At 38.3% G+C, this 22,441-nt stretch overlaps 1 protein-coding gene across 1 annotated transcript in view; it reads right to left on the bottom strand.

The window, feature by feature from the left end:
* The window catches only part of LOC115219357 (TPR repeat-containing protein DDB_G0287407-like), a 93,999-nt gene that overhangs the window by 35,015 nt on the left and 36,543 nt on the right, over positions 1-22,441 (bottom strand). Inside the window, exons 14-19 of the mRNA XM_036509050.1 lie at positions 22,092-22,205; positions 13,333-13,503; positions 9,978-10,088; positions 9,324-9,452; positions 3,638-3,830; positions 12-141 (exon numbers count right to left, since the gene is read on the bottom strand). Of these exons, the coding sequence (XP_036364943.1) occupies positions 12-141; positions 3,638-3,830; positions 9,324-9,452; positions 9,978-10,088; positions 13,333-13,503; positions 22,092-22,205 (848 nt within the window). The remainder of the gene's footprint in view (positions 1-11; positions 142-3,637; positions 3,831-9,323; positions 9,453-9,977; positions 10,089-13,332; positions 13,504-22,091; positions 22,206-22,441) is intronic.

Below are 22,441 nucleotides of genomic sequence, written 5' to 3'. Positions count from 1 at the left end.
ATCAGATTTACCTGTGAAACATTTTCAGGCTTGAACAACTTTCAGGTGAACTTCCAATGAAATGTAAAAAGAAGAATGTATCAGGTTCCTTCTGTTCGAGCCTGAAGCACCAGTTTGCTAGCAGAGAGGATTTACCACAACCTACAAATTAAAAGAAATATAACAAAGAAGCACATAAAGTATGGATTCGTATAACAAACTGAACAATCATATAAAATCTCATTTGCAACAACAAAAAGAAAAATGAAATTTATTAATTGTTCCTTGATTAGTGTTAAGGATGTTTTAGGAAAATATCTTAAGAGATTTTTGTAAAACTGAAGTAGGGAATAGAAATAACCATTTACATCTGATAGGAGGCATGGCTACATCGTTGGGAAGTTTGGTTTTAAATTCAGTCCTAAAGTGTAGCACCCTGGGCAAGTGTCTTTGATCACAGCCGCAGCTGAACAATGGCTTGTAACAGTGTACTAGCATACACAGGTTGTGAGTCAGTGACTCTCATTGATGCAGTTACCTCACCCAGCATATATTAAAGTTAACTGATTTTGTTGAAAAGTGAAATGAAAATGAAATAGAAGAATTATTTGCTGTTACCATTATGTATGTTATTAACTATGATAGGCTCAGTACACACACACACACTCTATATTTCTCTTTCCCCCTCCCCACACACACATGAATGCCCACATATACCATATTGGACCCTTTATCTGGCTTCCAGAAATCCAGGAACACTGTGCAATATACTGTATCTTGTATTGAGTAAACAGACTTTATTTTTGAAGTTGGTTGATTTGCAGATGATGGGTTAAAACTAGTTTTGTTCTTTACTTTTTTTTGTGCAATGATAAAGATCAAGCGTACTTTGTTTCAAATTGTTCTAATTTGTATTTGTACCTGTTAAATATAACCAGTTCTTTACTTTACTTTATTTAATTTTCATCCTATAAACATTATACTCCATACATAGTAGAGTATAATATAGTTTAAGAATTTTAAGAAGATTAATAAATATCAAATAGACCCTGCTTTAAAAATGTATTAATTTAAAAACAACTTGGCTTTTTTCTTCTCACACTTTATTTTATACTCTAAGTATATATTTAGATCAGGGGTAAATTACCCCAAGTCAGGTAAAAATGAAATTCTTAGGGGTTAATGAGGACTCATTGAATGTAAGCAAAATTATATAAAAAACATGTTCCTTGTTACAACAAAAAATTTTTCTTGTGGCTTAAGGAGGTAGTCAAAAAGTTGCTTCCTTTTGTGAACAAGGATCTTCCACTCCAATGAACATAGAAACAAAGCAAAGTAAATTATTGAACCCAAAGACTCTGTCCAAATTGCTCTGGCATCAAAATACCTCAATTTTGATGTAACAGCATCATTTCTTCAAAACCTGAAGTGAAAAGACTTCAAGAAAAAACTTTTTGTTTCATAATGAGAATATTAATTTGTTTTATTGCATTTGTTTTATGCATTTTATATTTATAATGGTATTCTCCGTATAAGTAGATTCAATAAACCTTTCAAATTCAATGAATCTATGATTTTCTTCCTTTCAAATCAAGAGGAGAACATCAGCATATTTTGGGGTAATTGGCTAAAAAAGTTCCCCAACCTCTGATTTAAACTGTCTCTAGAAAATCCAGGGCACTTCCAGGCCCAAACTTGCTGAATAATTGTTTTTATGTCAAATTATAATGAAAACAATGTTAAACTGAATAATTAGTCACCACTTTTTGTAGAGTACTTCTTTATTATACTTTTACAGTGACTTCAAAGTTTAATCTGTTAGCCTTCACCAGCGTGTACAGCTGGGATTATATGATGGTGCAAGAGAGTAGTGGACACCAAATAACCACTCAGTGAGACACAATCACTTTATTAAAACAAACTGGTCAATAGAAACATTGAACCAGATAGTGACCAGTACATAAAGGAATGAATCCATCCCCAGCATTAGTGGCCTGAAAGGTCACAAATACACAGAATGTGCAACAGGTGTGTGTCGGGAACAAGTCACTAGCTGGTATATATATGTATGTGTGCGTGTGGGCAGTGAATGTATACTTTTACTTTTACCACCTTTAGTTGAGCTAATTGTCCCCAGCACTTATTCTATCGGTCCCTATTGCTGAACCGCTAAGGGATGGGGATGTAAACATACCACCATCAGTTGTCAAGCAATGTTGGGGGGGGGGACAAACACAGACACACAAACATATTCATATATATATCGAAATCGAAATCGAAACCGAATTGAACCAGCCAGGATCCCTGGTCTGGTGGTACGTAAAAAGCACTATCCGACTCGTGGCCGATGCCAGCACCGCTTCGACTGGCTTCCGTGCCGGTGGCACGTAAAATACTCCAATCCGACCGTACGACAGGCACCCATGCCAACCCCCTTTGCTTGTGAAGACATGTTGGGGCAAGCGAAATCGAAATCGAATTGAACCAGCCAGGATCCCTGGTCTGGTGGTACGTAAAAAGCACTATCCGACTCGTGGCCGATGCCAGCACCGCCTCGACTGGCTTCCGTGCCGGTAGCACATAAAATACACCAATCCGACCGTGGCCGTTGCCAGCCTCACCTGGCACCTGTGCAGGTGGCACGTAAAAAGCACCCACTACACTCACGGAGTGGTTGGCGTTAGGAAGGGCATCCAGCTGTAGAAACATTGCCAGATTAGACTGGAGCCTGGTGCAGCCTTCTGGCTTCCCAGATCCCCGGTCGAACCGTCCAACCCATGCTAGCATGGAGAACGGACGTTAAATGATGATGATGATGATGATGATATATATATATATATATGGCGGGCTTCTTTCAGTTTCTGTCTACCAAATCCACTCACAAGGCTATGGTCGGCCCAAGGCTATAGCAGAAAACACTTGCCCAAGGTGCCACGCAGTGAGACTGAACCCGGAACCATATTGTTGGTAAGCAAGCTACTTACCACACAGCCACACCTTGTATATAATTTTATTGAGTAAGTTTATATTACTTAACACAAAATGATTTTCGATAGCCTTTAAATGGGAGATGTGTACAGATATATAGTTGCATTCTCTCTCCCCTCCCCTCTCTGCTCTCCATGTCTTTCTCTACCCTCTACCACTTTTCTCCCTCCTACTACTGACACATGACCTGTGGTCATTCTCTTTTTCTTTACATGCTGACCACCGAAGCGACTGGTCATATTTTCTCTCCCAATTTCAGTACATTTTGCTGTCTCTCTTTTGTCCTTCGTTTTTGTAATCCTTTAGGATATTTCTCCTGGTGTTAACCATATTTTTGTCTGCTAGCTGGCCTAAAAGTCATATTCTGTTTCTTTATTTCAGTTGGTTTCTATGTCCACATTTCATCTTGTTTCTTTTCGTCCTTGTCCTTCCACGAATCGTCTCATTTTGGATCAAATTTATTTCATGTTTGTATGTTCACTTTCTGCATTGCTTATTTCTTCACATTCTGTCATGTTTGGTCCCTTGGATTAAGTTTGTGATGACGGCTAAATAGATATCAACATGCATGAATCATAGAAAACCATCTCTATTTGTATTTAAATATTTGCAAAATAAGAAATAATGTCAAGTATATGTAGAAGTAGTAAAAAGTTTTCCTCCTTCTTACCAGACTCCCCAAGAATGACGATAGGGTTTTGTGAAGATTCCATAAAATCATCAATCTGTTTGAAATATGTTTCCCCTCCAACATAGACACGTCGTCTGACATCTGCAAATGCCTGGTGAGCTTGCCATCTTTGTTCTAGCACTGACAGTTCACTGCCTTGCGGGAAATCTTTCTCCAGACATTTAATAATGTCCTACAAAAGACAAAATAAGTTTATTATTGTTGTTGTTATCTCGAGGCTATGCCATGACTGAAAAGACCAAGGATCAAAGCCAATCCAACTTTGATTACCTTTGTTTGTTTGTTTTTTTAAATACATCTATGATGCACATTATCTAAAGAGGTATTTATTTTTAAAATGGTGTGTGTGTGTGTCTGTGTGTGTATAAGATTTGCAGGATCGAATAGAACCAAGGTATTTTAATAACAAAAGCACTACGGTACAGCTGAGGACAGCACACCAATGTACTAATAGTGTGTACAGACACTCACATGCTTACTGAAGCAGATATAGATTTGTCCTTCCAGTTATGTATGCATTTATGGCTATAGATCAATTCCACAACATATATACGTAAAGTCATACAGGAGTATTTTCTGGCAAGCAGTACAAAGTCCACTCTAGGCTCAAGATCTAAAGCAGGGAATGTTCTAAATGTGGTTAATAACACAGATGGATTGAGGTTCGCTACAGCTGTTTCAGACATGCTTTTCCTTCGTTTCTACTCAGGACACAATGCCCGAAAATTTTGGGGAAGGGCCAGTCGATTAGATCGACTCCAGTATGCAACTGATACTTAATTTATCAACCCCAAAAGGATGAAAGGCAAAGTCAAACTCTGTGGAATTTGAACACAGAACGTAAAGACAGACGAAATACCACAAAGCATTTCATGAAGCGTGCTAATGTTCCTGCCTGCTCACCACCTTAGACATGTTTTTTATTGATGAACAAATCATTTACGTCATGTAAAAAAATCCATTTTCTTCAGGTGGATTAAGAGTAAAATTTACCATTTGAGGTTTTTCACACAAATAGCATATAATGCCTATTGACTCTCTCTCATCTAGGTGCCAGTTGAGAGAATAAATAGGGAATGCTATTTTGATGTTTTGTAATTTTCTGTAGTTTCAAAGCATAAGCCTCTGCTTTTGGTAATCTACCTGACAAGTTCTTCTCTACAACTACCCAAATACAAATCTAAAGATTTATATTCACTAGGTACACAAACATTCACTCTTAGAAGTCTTCATGTTTTCCTATGTCCTGGGGTGCATATAGTCTCATAACATTTGCTTTGGCTGCAATCCACCATTTCCTTTTTTGTCAACCTATCCAAATTCATTATCTCTCCTTTGCTCTAATTCGAAATACTCACACGATATCAAATAACCAGTACAGCCTAGACTTTGATATGCACCTGACTAAAAGTTTGGGCCCTACACCACATTCCACTCTCCTCCTATATCCAGTCAGGTCAGACAAAGGGCATCAAAACAGAAGATAAGCTGGTGTGTGGAATAGGGGCCATATATAGTATTAATAAAATGCAGAAAACATATTTGGTATTTCATACTTTATAAAACCTTTTGTTTTTCTGACATTGCTTGAAACTGAAGCCATAATCTTGACAATGAACCGACCACTGGCTTCCTTGACCTTGATTAATGAAAAACGTTGTTTGTACTGTAGTTGTTACCTTTGCTAGTGATATTATTGCTGTTGTTGTCATTGTTGTGGTCACTGGAGCTGGCAATGTGGGTGTTGTCAATCCTGGAGTTGTCTACAGGGTTCTTTGGTTGTCTCCTTTGCTTTCTCTCTTTCTATTGCATCTCTATGGAAACAGCTGTTAGTATGTACCAAGTGTGTATTTGTATCTACCCATTTGTCTATGAAACAGAATGGCTTCAGCAACCTTTCTGTTTTCTCTTTATTTTCTCTTATTATTCTGTGCCCTGGGTTCCAACACTGCACTCTTGATAATTTGCAAAATGGCGATATGTATATTGAACAACTTATGCAAATAACTTGAAGATACCTAATGGAGAGACAACCATGCCCTGCATAGGTCTGAGTTGCCCTTTGGTAAAGCAATAACATCCATTCAGTCATCCTGCCAGGAATATGGCCAACTCATGGGACTGCAGCATGGGGAATTGTGAAAAAGTTCAGCTGAGCCAATTGTGCTTCTTACATTGATGTTGAGTGGCAGAATTCTGGAAGGTATGTTATGTATGTATTAAGAGAGTAACTCTGATGCATCTATAGGGGTGGTATTTAATAAAAGATCTGCTATGACACAAGCTCCCAAATCAAATTCACTGAGTATGATGAGTAATAGAATTGGATGGTGACAGAGAGTCATGGGAATCTGTGCAAACAACACAACCACACTGAGCAACTTAACACAACACCATATTTTTTCTTAAACATTGTGGAGTTCAATAAGATTTGTACTTTTCAACAATTATGTAATCTTGCCAGTTAACTTTTCAAAAGGCACACGTCTTATGAAGCATAGAATGCCAATCATATTTTCTGTATTTCATTTATTAATAATACATACATCTAATATAATAAATGTGAAAACTAATTTCTGTGTGTCAGAGTGTCACAATTAGATGCCCCCCTCTCTCACTATTCAATGACACTCCTACTATTCCTCATGATGGGGTGAGAGTAATAGTAGGCATAAACAGTGAAGGCAGTGGCAAAGACAAAGAGAGAGAAAGAAAGAAAAAAAAGAGAAAGAGAAACAAAAAGATTTAGTGAGAGTTGATGATATTTTTGTTAATAGTAATGTTGATGGTGGTAGTGGGAGTAATAATAAGAGAGAGAGGAAGAGGGACTGAAGTAACATACTGAATGAACACACACGTTTAACCTTTTTGTGATGGTAATGGGGTGAAAGTAGTAGTATGAGCTGTAGTTGTGATAGAGGTGGTGGTGGTGGTCAGAGATGATGGTGAAAGTAAGCAATGTGAAAGACAGTGGTGATGGTGGTGGAGGAGAAGGCTGTGAAGTCAAAGATATTGATGGTGGTGGTGTCAGAAGTCTGAATAGTGTGTGTATGGCAGTTGTGGTGGTGATGGTGGTGGTAATGTGATGGTGATGGTTGCAAATAATCACCGGAAAGAGAGAGAGAGAAAGAAAGAGGTTAGATCGAAAACAAAATTGTTCTGACCCCAGAATGGAAAGACAAAAAATGTTGTTTATCACAGCTTTGCAATAAGTTCCAAGTCAACAAATTCTATCATTGTTTTGATGAAAATTATTCATTGCTTGGAAAATATTGGTCAACTTTAATAAAATTTAATTTGTATTCAATGCATGAAGTGTCATTTTTGGGCCCAAGGCTCAATGAAGAGCCCTCCACAGGAGCTAGCTTAAAAGCTGCCCTTTAGGTGGCTTTTAAGTTACTACATAATACATACATACACACATACATATGAACATATATACATACATATGTACATATACACATATGTACATACATAGGTATGTTACGTATGTACATACATATGTACGTACATATGTATGCATGTATTATTAATACAATGTCCATATGCATACACACACACTACACACACACACACACACACACACATTCTTTCTTCTATTTTTAATTATTTGCAGTCTTCTTGAAAGGAAGGAAATCGTTTCTGACAAAGATATAAAACTTCATCATTGGAATATTTCAAAGTCTTGCATATTTTTAACATTTGCTTTACAGATTGCAGTTGTAATGTCAGCTGGTTGGTTTCTTTTTCTGCAAATCCTAGTTTTTCCAGATTGTCTCTTAGAAATTTACTCTCAATATCAAATGCACTAATTATTACTGGTATAAATGTGAATTTATAATCTGGCTGTAGAACCTGGAGTCTGTAGTTATCCTTCTTCACTTTGATTTTCAAAGAGATATTTTCAGCAGTAGGGAAGCTGACCTCTATCATAGTACAAACTATTAGTTTTGTTGTTTTTTTTTGACCCAAAGAATGATATCTGACTTGTTATGTCTGCACTTGACAGAAAATCTATGTGAATGTTCTGCCAATATTCCTTGTGCTTGTGGTTTGTGTATGAATTCAATAACAGCAGAGGTTCTCTATAGTTATCTCGGGACAGTATTTATTTTTTCCATGTAACATTATTGTATATTGTTTAAGGAACAGCATCATATTACATTGGGAAGGGACATTTTTAGGCAGCTGCTGATCATTTGTCTTCGACAAAAATGTGATATGGTCGACATTTTATGGTCTCTAAGAACTTCTCTGTCTCTTTTGCTTTGTAGCACTCTCTTACTCTCGGATTGCAAAAGCATATCCATTGAAGGGTGATGTGATTTAACAATCCTGAGTCCAAGAAAGGCTGAATTCATGTCAATTTTAATATCATCTTTCCAGGCAGTGAGCAGGCAGAATCATTAGCATGCCAAGTGAAATGCTTAATGGTAGCTTGTCTATTTTTACATTCTGAGTTCAAATTCTGCCAAGGATGACTTTTTTTTCATCCTTTCAGGATCAATAAAATAAATACCAGTTGAACACTGGGGTTGTTGCAATAGCCAAACCCTTTCTCCAAAATTGCTGACCTTGTGCCATAATTTGAAACCAATATTAGTATCATCTTCAAGGTTTTGGGAAACAGGCCTGTCAATAGCATTGGCATTTCATATTCAAGTCTTCCTTGAATAAGGTTAGTCCAGCTGTTTTGGGGTTGTAAGCAATATAGTGTTTCTTGAAGAACTCACTGCCAACATGTAGGATATTGTTCTTTTTGCACATACATATACATAAGTATGTATAGGCAAACTGGTATTGTCATTAATGCATTGGATAGAATGCCTTGTAGTATTTGTTCAGGACCATTTCATTCTGAGTTCAAACTTGGCTGAAGCCAACTTTCCTGTCTTCCTTCTGGATCTGATAAATACATTATTTTTCACCCACAAACATCTTTGATACAAAATATAGAGTTACAACAATAAAACCAAAAGAAATTCCTGGAAGAAATTTTGGGATAGGCTTTATTTCTGGTGCTAAGCCTGAAATTTGTGAGCAGAAAAATCTGTTATGTATATATCACTGTGATCACTGTGACCAACCAGGCTATCAGATGTTGCTACACATCGTTGGTCACAATGTGCTTTGCATTGTTTTAACCTTCAAATGATGCCATCCCACTGGCTAAGCGAGCAGGCCAACAAGAGAAAGTTGTAGCAAAAGGGTACAGCAGGGACGCCCCCCCCCCCTGTCAGAGCCTCGTGGAGCTTTAGGTGTTTTCACTCAATAAACACTCACAATGCCCGGTCTGGGAATTGAAACTGTGATCCTACAACCGCGAGTCTGCTGCCCTAACTACTGGGCCATTGCACTTCCATATTATGTATATATATGTATAGATAGATAGACAGACAGACAGACAGACAGACATATATACATATACACACACAAAATACTTATATGTGAGCATGTGTGTGTCTGCGAGAGAGGTTAAGAGAGAAGGACTATACATGTAACAACAATAATAAATAGTAGCAGCAGTGTTGGTGCTGTAGCCAGTGTTGTCACCAAATTCCCTGTCTCCTTCCTTAAATCTAATATACCTGCATCTACAGCAAATAAAGTTGTCACCCAGCTCAGTATGCACATTGCACCATTGGCCAATAGACACAGATCTTACCTTTTTCACAAATTCACAGACTTCACTTGTTGTTTTGTATTTCTTACTGTTTAAATCCTTGTTTGACAAAATCAAGTTCTTCAACGATTGTTGCCTTTCCTTGTGCCACTCTGACTCTGGCAGGTTTACCTGTAACATATGGAGTTGCTCATGATATATAAACATGTTACATAAACACTTCAAGCTGACCTCACACTTCTCCACACCAATGTATCGCACTACTCCACTCTGTCACATAAAGCAACACCTGATTATCCCTTCATCACAATCCACCATGTTTGAATTTAAAAAATGGGATTTCATGACTGGACATTTTTTGATGAGAAGTCTGCAGGAGCAGGGTTGGCCTGATAAAAAGAGCTAACAACACTGACCACAAAATATTAACATCACCATACCACAGACCATATCATCCTATATTCACTACACCACACAACATTCCTCCCATGCCAAACTACATCACATTACATCATTCTTCCTCACAACATGTAGTATCCCCATCGAAGCACTCCACCATATATTATATTGCTTTATCACACAAGAGTTTACCACACTTCACTTCATCATGCCACTTGCTCCCATACTCCAACATTTCACACTACAGCCCATACAATCCATATCACATAACACATAACAAACTGCAAAAGCACCAACTTTGTATTCTTCATTGTCGATTTGGTGAGTATCTGGTAGGTCCCTTAGATAGAAGAAACTCCGTTCCTTGGAGTTAATCACATCATTCAGAACAGCATGCTGAATTTCAAGCTGAAGAACAACAAGGGTAGAAATTCTATTCAGAACGAGGATTTGATTTGAATCTATTTTTGGATAAAATTCAAACCACATGATAAGAAACAACCTTCTCAACCACAGAGCCATACTTGTTCCCATACATACAAGCACGAATACATGTGCTATGCCTGTGATATAACAATGCTACAGTCATAATGAGCAATATGAAGTAAAACAATATCACCCTAGTATAAAATCCTTGTCTCTCTCCTAATCAGTACTCAGCCAATAACCAGTGAAGAACTTTCAATGAAACAGTGATAAAGAGTCAGTGACAATGAAAATATGTGTTAAATGACTGAGGTACTTCCTTCATTGACTCTCACTCAGCTATCATGACTTATGATGGTGTCAAACAGCATTAAAATGTGCAGCCTAAAGTTGTTTGCAAATATATTATTTTGATCCCAGAATAACACAGGCATACAAAACATAAATTAAAACTTATGTAAATTAAAATACCTATAAATAAAGCATAAAAACATAGTTCTATTTAATTGGATAAAATACTAATAAAGTAAAAGATGAAGAGACTAAGCAATCAATATTCAATCATATATCATTAAAAAAAAGAAAGAGTCAGATTTCACCCATCCATTTCCCTTAATAACTTTCAAAAAAAGACTGGAAATTGTGAAGGATGACTTCAGAATCTCCTGCAACTCTTCTGGACGATCCCCTTGTCTAAGCTGGTGAATGCTACCATAATCCTTGCCTTCAGTTCCTCTTTGGTGTTACAAGGAGTTTTGTTGGTCCCTCACACAACTGCAACCCAGATCAAGGAGGTTGCATTCTGGGGAGTTAGGTGGCCATATGTTAGGGGTGATGTTGTCACAGAAATTGTCTGACAGCCTTGACTGGGTTCTCCTGCTTGTATGGCATGGTGCAGAGACTTGTTGCCAGACATAGGGTCTTCCAGCTGCTACTCTCTTGACCCAGGGCAGCACTACCGCCTCCAGGCACTTGATGCAGGCTTCTGTGTGGGAAGATAAATGGAAGCATAACTTTGCCATCACTTGAGATCACTCCATACACCATGATGTTGACTGGATGTTTGATTTTCATCATTCTTGATACATGTTTTGGGGACACAGCAAGCCAGCAGTTGTTCTGTGTGTTCACCATTTGTTCATATTGGAGCTTCTGGTGCAAATTTCAAACAGTACAGCATGTCGTTTCCAAATTTCTGACAGAGTGATTTGTGTCATGGTTCTGATTTTCGCACAGACAGTACCCCATTGATCCTACTGTACTGTGTAGTCAACAAACTCAGAAACAAACAATGGGCATGCACAAAATGAAAAATATAAATTAGTGACAATTTACCCATTGCACCCTGTGTGTGTGTGTGTGTGTTATGAGTGTATAGTTCACAGATGAAATCCAGATATTCTCTACTTATATAAATATATATAAATTCATCATCTGAAAGTTTCCACCTTTTGCTTTCTCTCATTTTGCATGTATACATATATACATATTTTGTATTTGATATTCTTCATATATTTAATATGTTTGTTGTGCCTAATTTGTTTATATCCATAATTGCTTCATCATCATCATCATCATCGCTTAACATCCATTTTCCATGCTAGCATGGGTTGGATGGTTTGACCGGGGTCTGGGAAGCTAGGAGGTTGCACCAGGCTCCAGTCTGATCTGGATGCCCTTCCTAACGCCAACCACTCCGTGAGTGTAGTAGGTGCATTTTACATGCCACCGGCACAGGTGCTGTGCTTTTGTCTGTGTGTCCCCATCCCTTAATTGTGAACTAGCGCTGATTTATTTACATTATTTATATTTGACGGATATTTGTCCTCATCTTGTTTGTTGTTAACACAATGTTTTGGCTGATATACCCCCCAGCCTTCATCAGGTGTTTGAGGGAAATCTCGAACCTGGGTTCTCATTCCTAAGGTATTTTCTGAGTTTTATTCCAGGCAGTGACCTCATCATCATCATCATCATTTAACGTCCGTTTTCCGCACTAGCACGGGTTGGACGGTTCGACCGGGGTCTGGGAAGCCAGGGGCTGCTCCAGGCTCCAGTCTGATCTGGCAGAGTTTCTACGGCTGGATGCCCTTCCTAACGCCAACCACTCCGCGAGTGTAGTGGGTGCTTTTTACGTGCCACCGGCACAGGTGCCAGGGGGGGTCCGGCATTGGTCACGATCGGTTGGAGCTTTTAACGTGCCAGCGGCACGGAAGCCAGCCAAGGCGGCGCTGGCAACGTTCGGATGGTCTTGACCTGAATAATAATAATAATAAAATCGAAAAATACCTTAGGAATGAGAACCCAGGTTCGAAATTTCCCCAAGACACCTCATGAAGGCTAAAGGGTACATCAACCGAAACGTTGTTTTAACAACAAACAAGATGAGGACAAATATCCGTCAGTTGTAAATAATGTAGGGTTGATTTGTTTGACTAAACTCATCAAGGCAGTGTCCTAGCATGGTCCTGTGTAATGATTAAAACAAGTAACATATATATATATATATATATGTATATGTTATTCAACATGTTGGTCTAAAAACCAATCAAATATTGATTTACATATGATTGCCTAATGATTTGAGAGTCTCACATAACTTACTGTACGATGCTACATCATAATAAAATCTCCTGATGAAACATTGCAGTGAGACCATTGCCTATCATTTATTATTATTATTATTACATAAATGTGTGTGTCTGTTTGTATATGTTCTTCCTGGAGTCTATGGACCCATTAAACTGGTGTATACCTTAGTATACTGAGTGTGCATGACTTGTCCCTGAAGAGAACACTAGTGAGTTGCAGAATTAATTCCCCAGCATCTGCTGATCTCCATTTTGATTTCACTGGACTGAAATTACTTAGTCTGAGAATTGTACAATCAACCTAACAATCAGGAGTCCAATACTCGAACTGCAATGTCATCTACCTTCAGACAGGCACACATATATTGAAAGATGACAGAATGAGTGCATGGAATAAAAGTATCGTATAATATTTCATTCACCCATTCAGGTTCTGAGTTCAAATAGTGCCATTAACTTTGCCTTTCCTTTTGAAGGTGATAAAATAAATAATCAAAGTGGATATAATTGATTATACCCTAAAATAGATGCACCACAATCACATGACTTTCAGTAATTTTAAAGTATCTCAATATCCTCAATATTTGGCACATACGCAACACGCAAACACTCTTTACTAAATATTTACATCCTACCTGTGTTACACTGACTCCATAACGACACTCCTCCAACCATTTTAAATCACTGATATGCTCAATGGCATAATCAAAACTCTCATTAAGGACAATATCAGGTTTGTCTTCTCTCTGGCTCCAACCAAATTTTTCTCCCATTAAAGAAATGAAGTAAGGGCGACATCTCTCAATCTGGAAGAAAGACATTGATAAATATAGCATGCAAGATAAAAATCACATTCTTCCCACATATTTCTCTTTTTTCCTCATCCCCCTACTGTGCCTATAGTCTACCATTATTCTCCTCCTCACATTGTTATCACCATTTGCCTTTCCTTTTGGAGGCGATAAAATAAATAATGAAAGTGGATATTCAAGCCCATATTTTCATGCTTTGGAAATCTATGCATCAAATTTAAATAGATAATGTGGATACAGCTTGCTGGAGCCTTTCAAGCATTCCACTACATATTTTAATTGTGAAACATATCTATCAGTTAATACTGCTGCTATATAAACCAGAAGATTACAGAAAGCATAAAAGTACTCGTTTTATCATATGTCATAAAATTGTGAACATAATCTTAAGTCAACCACGGTAGTGGTTGAATATATTCTTAAGTCAACCATTGTGTCAATTGCAGCAGCTGCCAAGCTTCACCACTAATTCAGTTCCCAACTAAATTGCAGACTGTTAATAGTTTTAAAGAGGAGACTTCCTCAGCTAAACTTTGGCATAAATAGTTTGAGATTTGGTTCAATAGAAAAAAAGTTACATCAAAATATATCAGACCTCAAGTTGGGCAGTAAGGCAGATATTCATCTTCAATTAACATAAATTTTAAAAATAGAAAAATAGTTATGCACAAAATTTGATGTCAGTAAATGAGAAAGTAAGAAGTGATACCCCAAGCAATAAGAATAAAGAATATATTTCTAAAATGAGTGCTTACATTCTAAGACATCAAGCTTGCAGAAATGTTAATATGCCAGGAGAAATGCTTAGTGGTATTTCATCTGTCTTTATGTTTTGGGTTCAAATTTCACCAAGGTCGACTTTGTCTTTTATCCATTTTGGATCTATTCAGTTTAATGTTCAGATTATTTAATTAATTTTTTTTTTACTAAACACTTTGAAACTACTGATACTGATAGAATGTGTCACATGGAACAGGGTTTACTCTTAACATTTTTGACAAAATTTTGTATTTTAGAAGCAGTATTTCATCAGAAGTTACAGAGTGACAATGGACAAATTCGTGTTTGATAAGTGCCAATGCACAAAACTCTCAGCCTTTGACTTACTCTCTAACTTCTGCCGATGATATATATACATATTACATATATGTGTAAAAAAAAAATCTCATCACACAATCGAACCAATGAAAGAGCCTCTACCTGGTCGCTTGACATGCTAAAAATAGCAGCCAAAGTATCCCCTACCTAAATCACACGCTCATTATATGTAATGTCCTAGATTATCCCTAAAAACCGGTTTGCTGATGGCTGGAATGTCTTTGATGATAGGTTTGCAGTGTCACGGTTGATTTGAGACTAAATAACAACATTATGGTAAATTTCTATATTAACACCTGCACAATTTTCACCAAGAAAAGGAAACAAAAAATCTGATTTTTTGCATGGAATCAAGTACCCTGACCTTCTAATATGCTGCAATTCCCTTATTTTGGTTCAGAAAGAATAAGGTGGTGGAACCGCCCCACCTACCCAATCCTAGAATCATTGGAAATTTTTTTTTGTTGAATGAATTCCTGTGACATCCTAATATGGAAAAATTAGGTTACTTAAGGTGAGCCTAGTAACTGATGGTTTTGGGGTCTTGTTTGTAACTTTTGGTGAGCCATGGTGCAACCAACAACATGGTAAAAATTCCTGCCATTAATTTGACACATTATTAATTATCTTATAAGAGCAATGCCTGGAAAAATCATGGATTACATGAAAAAATGGAAGCATGAAAAGTAATATTCTTAAGATTATAAACCTGGAAAAGTACAGGACAAGTTATTACACCTGTAAAAGTACAGGACAAGTTTTATTTCTAGTTAAGAACAAGAAACTTTTTACTTAAAATATTGCAGCTATTGAAACTTATTTTATCATAGTTTACAAATAACACTATATTTATTCAAGTAGAATTTGGCTAATTTACTACCTTAAATACAGAAAAAAGTGACTAGTTAGACAAACTTACAAATTATCTGAACAGTTTTGTACAATAAATTTAAAAGATGAGAACTGTAAAGAGTAATAAATTAGAAGAACTGGCATTCTTTGCTGCAATATTTTAAGTAAAAAGTTTCCTATTCTTTACTTTACTAGAAATGATAGCTTGTTCTATACTTTTCCAGGTTTATAATCTTAAGAATATTAATTTTTATGCTTGCATTTTTCCATATAATATATATATATATATATATATATATATATAAATCAACTTGTGTGTCTGTGTGTTTAACTTCCTGGAACATCTCCTCCTAGCCAACAAATCGTAGAACCACCGAAAATGGGTCACTTAAAGTTTAGGCAAATGAAAATTGAACTGTGCTATTTCTGTTCCGAAATTTATCTCGCAAGTGCAAAAATCGATAATGTGTTTGTTTTGGCCTTATCCCATGAATTGAATAGTGAACTTTACTCAGTCAGCTGTTTGACATGAACCGTGTTCACTACGCGTGCAAGCATGCGTAAATTGCATGAAAAATAAAAAATCAAGATATAAAAACGAATCGCCGTAAACATTGTAGAAATTCGGCAAAGAAATGAATTTTCAGGATGTAGCCTGGAGGGTTTTTTCGTATTTATTGTTTGGACTTTGTGAACACATACCAATTGTTTTCATAACATTTTTAACACTTTGAATTAAATGTGACCATTTTGCGTTGAGTCTGCAGTTTGAATCACTTTAACCAAATTTTCGCAGGATGGATTTTTGATCATCACGATACATCGCCAATGACTCCCTGAAACTCTCCCCTGAAATCCCCGTTGAGAAATCTATATATATAAAACTCAACTTGTGTGTCTGTGTGTGTGTGTTTAACTTTTGGATCTACCAAGTTTCATTATTAAGGCTGGAAAGTAGTGTGTAGCAAATCTATATATATAAAGCTGATGTTGTCTGTGTGTGGCAGGTTTGCTAGCCTTCAACTAACACTATCTCCTTCAAGACCCTGCAGCGCAAGTTGACCGAAATTGAGAGTATGATAGAAGAAGGCTTGCTCTTCATTCTGTAGAAGATAAAATTCAAACTGGACCATGTTAACAGCAAAAATTATTTACATCAAAAAGGTGCTTTTTTTTCTATGAAAATCCCTATTTTTAACGATTTTTGACTGCTGTGTCACCATTTTCAGGGGTATTTCAACTGGAAAAATGTTCACTTGAAGAGAATAACAGGTTGCATAATGCAAAATTTTTACTTTTCAAAAATTCCAATTCTAAAGGGTCAAAACAAACCCAAGCAACACCGGGTGATACTGCTAGTATATATATATATATATATATATATATATATATATATATATATATATCCTAGCATTAAAGTCCCGTCGTAGCCGGGTCATAGTGCTAGTGCATGTATATATGTGTATATATATGTGTACATATTACATGTACATCTATATATATACATCTACACATAAAATACAAAATACAAAGTTATATCTTGATATCGCTAGTGATAACAATACTCAAAATATATAACAGACTGGAATTGTAAGCCCGTCTCTTGTAATTTCGATCAATTGTTTCTTGTCCTCCCTCTTGTATAGAAGTGTGGTTACAATCCAGCCTACCTCTACTTCTGGGGGTGGTGGGCATTTTAAATTTTTTTCCGGGATGTCCTACGTCCCAGATATAAAGGTAAAAATAAAATATTTCCACTTTGCAAGTTCGAGTCGAGTACTCCCTTGCACGCTCCGTTGACTCGAACCTTGCTTCTATTGTGGCGAATTTACCGCCTCTGATTAGATATCTTTCATAGTCGCACCAAGAGACTTTCCAAAGATGCTTTCCTCCATGTGTTCAAATCTTCTTTTTTCTCTACATTGTATACTTTATAGACAATAGTCTTTTCTTTAATTTAATTTTTTATTATCCATCTGGACTATTCCATTTCTGCACACTAATTTTATTTTTAATTTATTCCCATTCATGTGAAACCACTGTTTCAAGTTCAATTCATTGATGCAATTTTATACCAATTGCTATTTTTACTTATGTTATGTTACGATTATATTATACTTTAGTTTGATTTTAATTATTACTTACTACATATAATTCAATTGTTATTATTATTTTTATTGTTAAAGTGAAAGTATCTGACATAAAATAGAGAAATGTCTTTGTTTCACTTTTAACACGTAATACTGAAATAGTGGAGAAGATATGATATTGCTATGGGCTCGCTCTAGGCAAGAAGTTGAACATTTTTTTTGCCCATGAAACTACATGGACCCTAAGTAAGGCATGTGTAAAATTTGAATGAAATTGGTTGTGTAGTTCTCAAGTTTTAGGGAAACGCACAGACAGACACACATTCTCAGTTTTATATAAAGATATAGATATATGTATGTATATCATGCATACTCCCACATCCACACAGGCAATATATACATATGCATGCAGCATCCATAAACACATGCAACATGCATAGACAAACTTTCACCCACAAACATACACTACACACATGCACACACACACATGCACATGTGCACACACCACCTGAACGAACACGCATCAACTGCTACGCACAACACACACACACACACACATACGTTAGACTCACTTTCCCCCATTCACACACACACACACTCACTCACATCATTCTCAAGTGCACACACATGCTTGTGCACCTGAGTTTGTTGGGTCACCATTACCATTATTATTATTATTTCCAGTTCATTCAAGCTCTTTTTTCCAGTCATCTCACCATGTTGGACTCTACACAGTTTTTCTCTCTCCATTTTTTCCTCTCAATCCTTTCTGTCAAAGAACTTTGACTCAAAACATAAAAGACTTTTCCATTTTTCCCAAGTGTTCAACTAATACACCTGCTTGTTGTTCCTACAACTGTTTTCAAAAAAGAGAATTCACAAAAAAAAAGCCAAAAGACGAAGACAAGTGGTGCAGACAACAAACAGATGTATTAGTATAATGCTCAGGAAATGAAAAAGTCTTTAACGTTTTGAACCTATGGTCTTCCACAGAAAGGAACACAGAAAGAAACAAGGAGAGAAAATAAAGAATGTGTAGTGGCTAGCGATCTATCATGGTGAATGCCGGACATAAGGATCACACAGGAGAGCTAGGAAGAAAGGGAGATAATAAAGTAGTGGTGATCCCAAAACGAAGATGCGCATGCGTGTGTATAAGAGAGTATGCACATGTGGAAGAGGGCTGGTGACCTTGACGTGTGTGTGTATGTGTCGGTGTGTGGATGTGGGGCTGGGAAGTGGTCAGTGCTAGTGTGTGCGTGGTAATGTGAAGTGGTGTGTGGTAAGGTGGTGTAGTGGTGTATGGTGTGGTGTAATGGTGTTGGGAGGTGGGGAGACGAGAGTGGGGAAAGCAAGGGTGGGGTGTGGGTTAGGTTGAGGGTGTAGTAGAGTTGGGGTATGTGGGAGTGGGTGTAAGAGATGGAGTGGGGTGGGATGGAATGGATAGGGAAGGTGGGGTTGGATTGTGTAGGGGTGGGTTGGGTTACAAGAGGGGGTGACGATGAAGGAGAAGGGAGAAGGTGGGTAGGAGTGAAGAGAAGAGAGAAGGAAAGTAGGAGTGAAGAGAAGAAGTAGGAGTCAGAGCAAGAAACGAAAGGTGGGTGGGAGGAAGTAGGTGTGAGGAGGAGAGAGGAGAGGGGAGGACAGTTGAGCCCATGTGGTGCAAAGGAGCAAAGAGAGAAGATTAATCCCTGTTCACAGCACAAACAGGAGTCCAGATGGCCCCTGTGCAAGGACAATCCGAGCACAGAAATAGTGCGAGACCAGGTTGTCATTGCTGAGTCAGATGTCTCGGAGGTGTTTCATGAACTTGTCAGTCAAGCGATGTCCCATTTTCCTGATGTATAGAGAAGGGCAGAGAGAGCAGGAGATGCAGTAGATGACATTGGTAGAAGTGCAGTGTCGGTTGAAGGAGTCGGTGATGTAATAGGGTCGATGATGGGTGCCAGTGAGGAGGGTGGTGTTGGAGAGGTAGGGGCAAGTGCAGCAGCATGGGTGGGAGCAGGGGAGCGAGCCAGGTTGGAAGGTTGGGTTAGGGAAGAAGCTGTGGACCAAGAAGTCTCGTAGCTTGTGGGCTAGCTTGAAGGAGGGGAGGATTCAGTTAGGGAAGATGTGTGCAGTGGAGGGGTCGGACTGGAGTCGCTGGAAGGCTCAGAGAATGGTGCGTTGGAGAGGTGGGGTGGTAGGTGAGGGGAGATGGGAGATGGTAGGGTAGGTGCAAGGGGAGAGAGCAGAAGCATGATCCATGGAACGTGCTCTAGCAAGGGTAGTGTGGATAGTGGTGAGGGGATATCCATGCAGGATGAAGAGGCGAGCCCTGAGTTGAGACTAAGTTTCAAAGTCATGGTCATCACTACAGAGCCTGTGTAGACGAAGGAATTGGAAATAGATGGAAATCCTGGTGTGTTTAGGGTGGGAGGAGAAGTTGATGTATGAGTGTGAGTCTGTGTATTTGTAGTGGATGGAGGTGGTAAGAGTGGAGTGATGAATGCTGACCGAAATGTCAAGAAAGGAGACAGAGGTGTCAGAGATAGTGCAGGAGAAGTGGAGGGTGGGATGGAAAGATTTGACAAAAGAGAGGAAGGAGCCTAGATGTTCGTGGGAGAGTGAGGTTGCACCAATACAGTCATCAATATAACGGCCATATAGTTCGGGAGTGGGACCAGTGAAACTTGAGAATATTTGGGCCTCAACGTAGCCAACGAACAGGTTCACATAGTTGGGGCCTATTCTCATTCCTATGGCTGACAACTGCAGGAGAAATATGTAGCCAAAGATAAACCTTTGTACATGGCTTTTGCTGACTTGGAGAAAGCCTTTGGCAGGGTCCTCCCAATCCCTTAGCTGATGGCCAGTGCAGAAACTAGGGATAGACAAGTGGCTGGTAAGAGCTGTACAAGCCCTTTACAGGGATGCTGTCAGTAAGGTGAGGGTTGGCAATGAGTATAGTGAAGAATTCCAAGTAGAAATAGGGGTTCACCAAGGATCAGTCCTCAGCCCTCTCTAATTCATTATAGTCCTCCAGGCAATAACAGAGGAATTCAAGACAGGCTGCCCCTGGGATCTCCCCTATGCTTATAGCCGAGTCACTGCCAGAACTGGAGACAAAGTTTAGGGTCTGGAAGCAAAGTCTAGAATCAAATGGCCTAGCCAAAACCAAAGTCTTAGTAAGTAGGAAGGCTATCAAATCACAACCCACTTCATGTAGATGGCCCTGCTCAATCTGTAGAAAAGGTGTGGGTAGAAACTCCATATGATGTACCTGGTGTAAGCTATGGACTCATAAAGGGTGCAGCAACATCAAAGGAAGGTTAATCAGGAAAAAAATTTTTGTGTGTGGCAGAGGCACTGGGGCAATAAACACTGAAGAAGTACAGAAAACAGATTCCACCACATGCCAGGGGAAGAAACTAGAAGTAGTTAATAGCTTCTGCTACCTAGTTGACCAAGTCTGTAGTGAGGGTGGTTGCTCTGAGAGAGTAGTGACTAGAGTAGGAATAGCCTGGGCAAAGTTCAGGGAGCTCCTACCTCTGCTGGCAACTAAGGGCCTCTCACTCAGAGTGTAAGGTAGACTGTATGATTCATGTGTGTGACTTGCCATGCTACATGGCAGGAAAACATAGGCTGTGAATGCTGAGGATATGCGTAGGCTTGAAAGAAATGAAGCCAGTATAATCTACTGGGTGTATAATGTCTGTGTATACACAACCGAGTGTAAGCATCCTGCGAGAAAAGATTGACATAAGAAGCATCAGATGTGGTGTGGAAGAGAGACGACTGCACTGGAATGACCATGTGTTACATATGAATGAAGACAGCTGTGTGAGGAAGTGCCACTCCCTAACTGTAGAAGGAACCTGTAGAAGAGGTAGACTCAGGAAGACATGGGATGAGGTGGTGAAGCATGACCTTCAAACATTGGGCTTCACAGAGGCAATGACAGGAGACCAGGACCTTTGGAGATATGCTGTGATTGAGAAGACCCAGCAACTAAAGTGAGATGGCAACTATGCATGTCTGGCTCTATTAAGAATACTCTTGATGTGTTGGGCGATATGATATGCTCGAGAAAACTTGTTGAGTCAAGTAAAATAAATATCATAGCTGGGGCCGGTGCCTCCTGACTAGCTCCCATACCGGTGGCACATAAAAAGCACCATCTGAATGTGGTTGATGCCAGATTCGCCTGACTGGCTCCTGGACCAGTGGCATGTAAAAAGTACCAACCAATCGTGACCGATGCCAGTACCCCCTAACTGGTTCCTGTGCCAGTGGCACGTAAAAAGCACCATCCAAACATGCAAAGGCTTGAAAGAAAAGAAGCTACCATCCTCTGCAGGATATGCAATGAAGAAATAAAAAAAGTGATGGTGTAGACACACACATGTATACAACACTTAAATTCATATGCATACATGCATGCTTAGATGTACTTACATATATACACACACATTCATATACATACATAAATAAAGTATCAGCTTTGGTAGTAACCACAATGAAAGTTTCTGAAACAAATTTCCTCTAAGAGTTTCAACTTACTTCTTGAAGACAATTTGCAATAGTCTTTTCATGCTGATTCTGTTCTTGGCTTATTCCCCATCTTAGATCGACATAAGAGAAAAAAATTCTTCGATCCATACATTCTTGGTTGAGCTGGAAAACAGAATAAAGCATCATTTGCTTGGATTCTACCTTTTTGACAAAACTTTATATATTTTTTTATACATTTTCTTTTCATCTTATTTATGCACTTTTTTCTGAACTGTTTTCCATTCAGTGTAAACATCATCCGACTATTTTACGACACACACTTGTAATGTTCTTCGTTAGTCATTTTTGAGTTGCTTAAATGTAATTGAAAGTCTGAGGAGAAAATGTGGGGAGGACAG

Source organism: Octopus sinensis, linkage group LG14, assembly GCF_006345805.1.
Source record: "Octopus sinensis linkage group LG14, ASM634580v1, whole genome shotgun sequence".
Lineage (NCBI taxonomy): Eukaryota > Metazoa > Mollusca > Cephalopoda > Octopoda > Octopodidae > Octopus > Octopus sinensis.
This window is presented reverse-complemented; position numbering and strand designations above follow the sequence as displayed.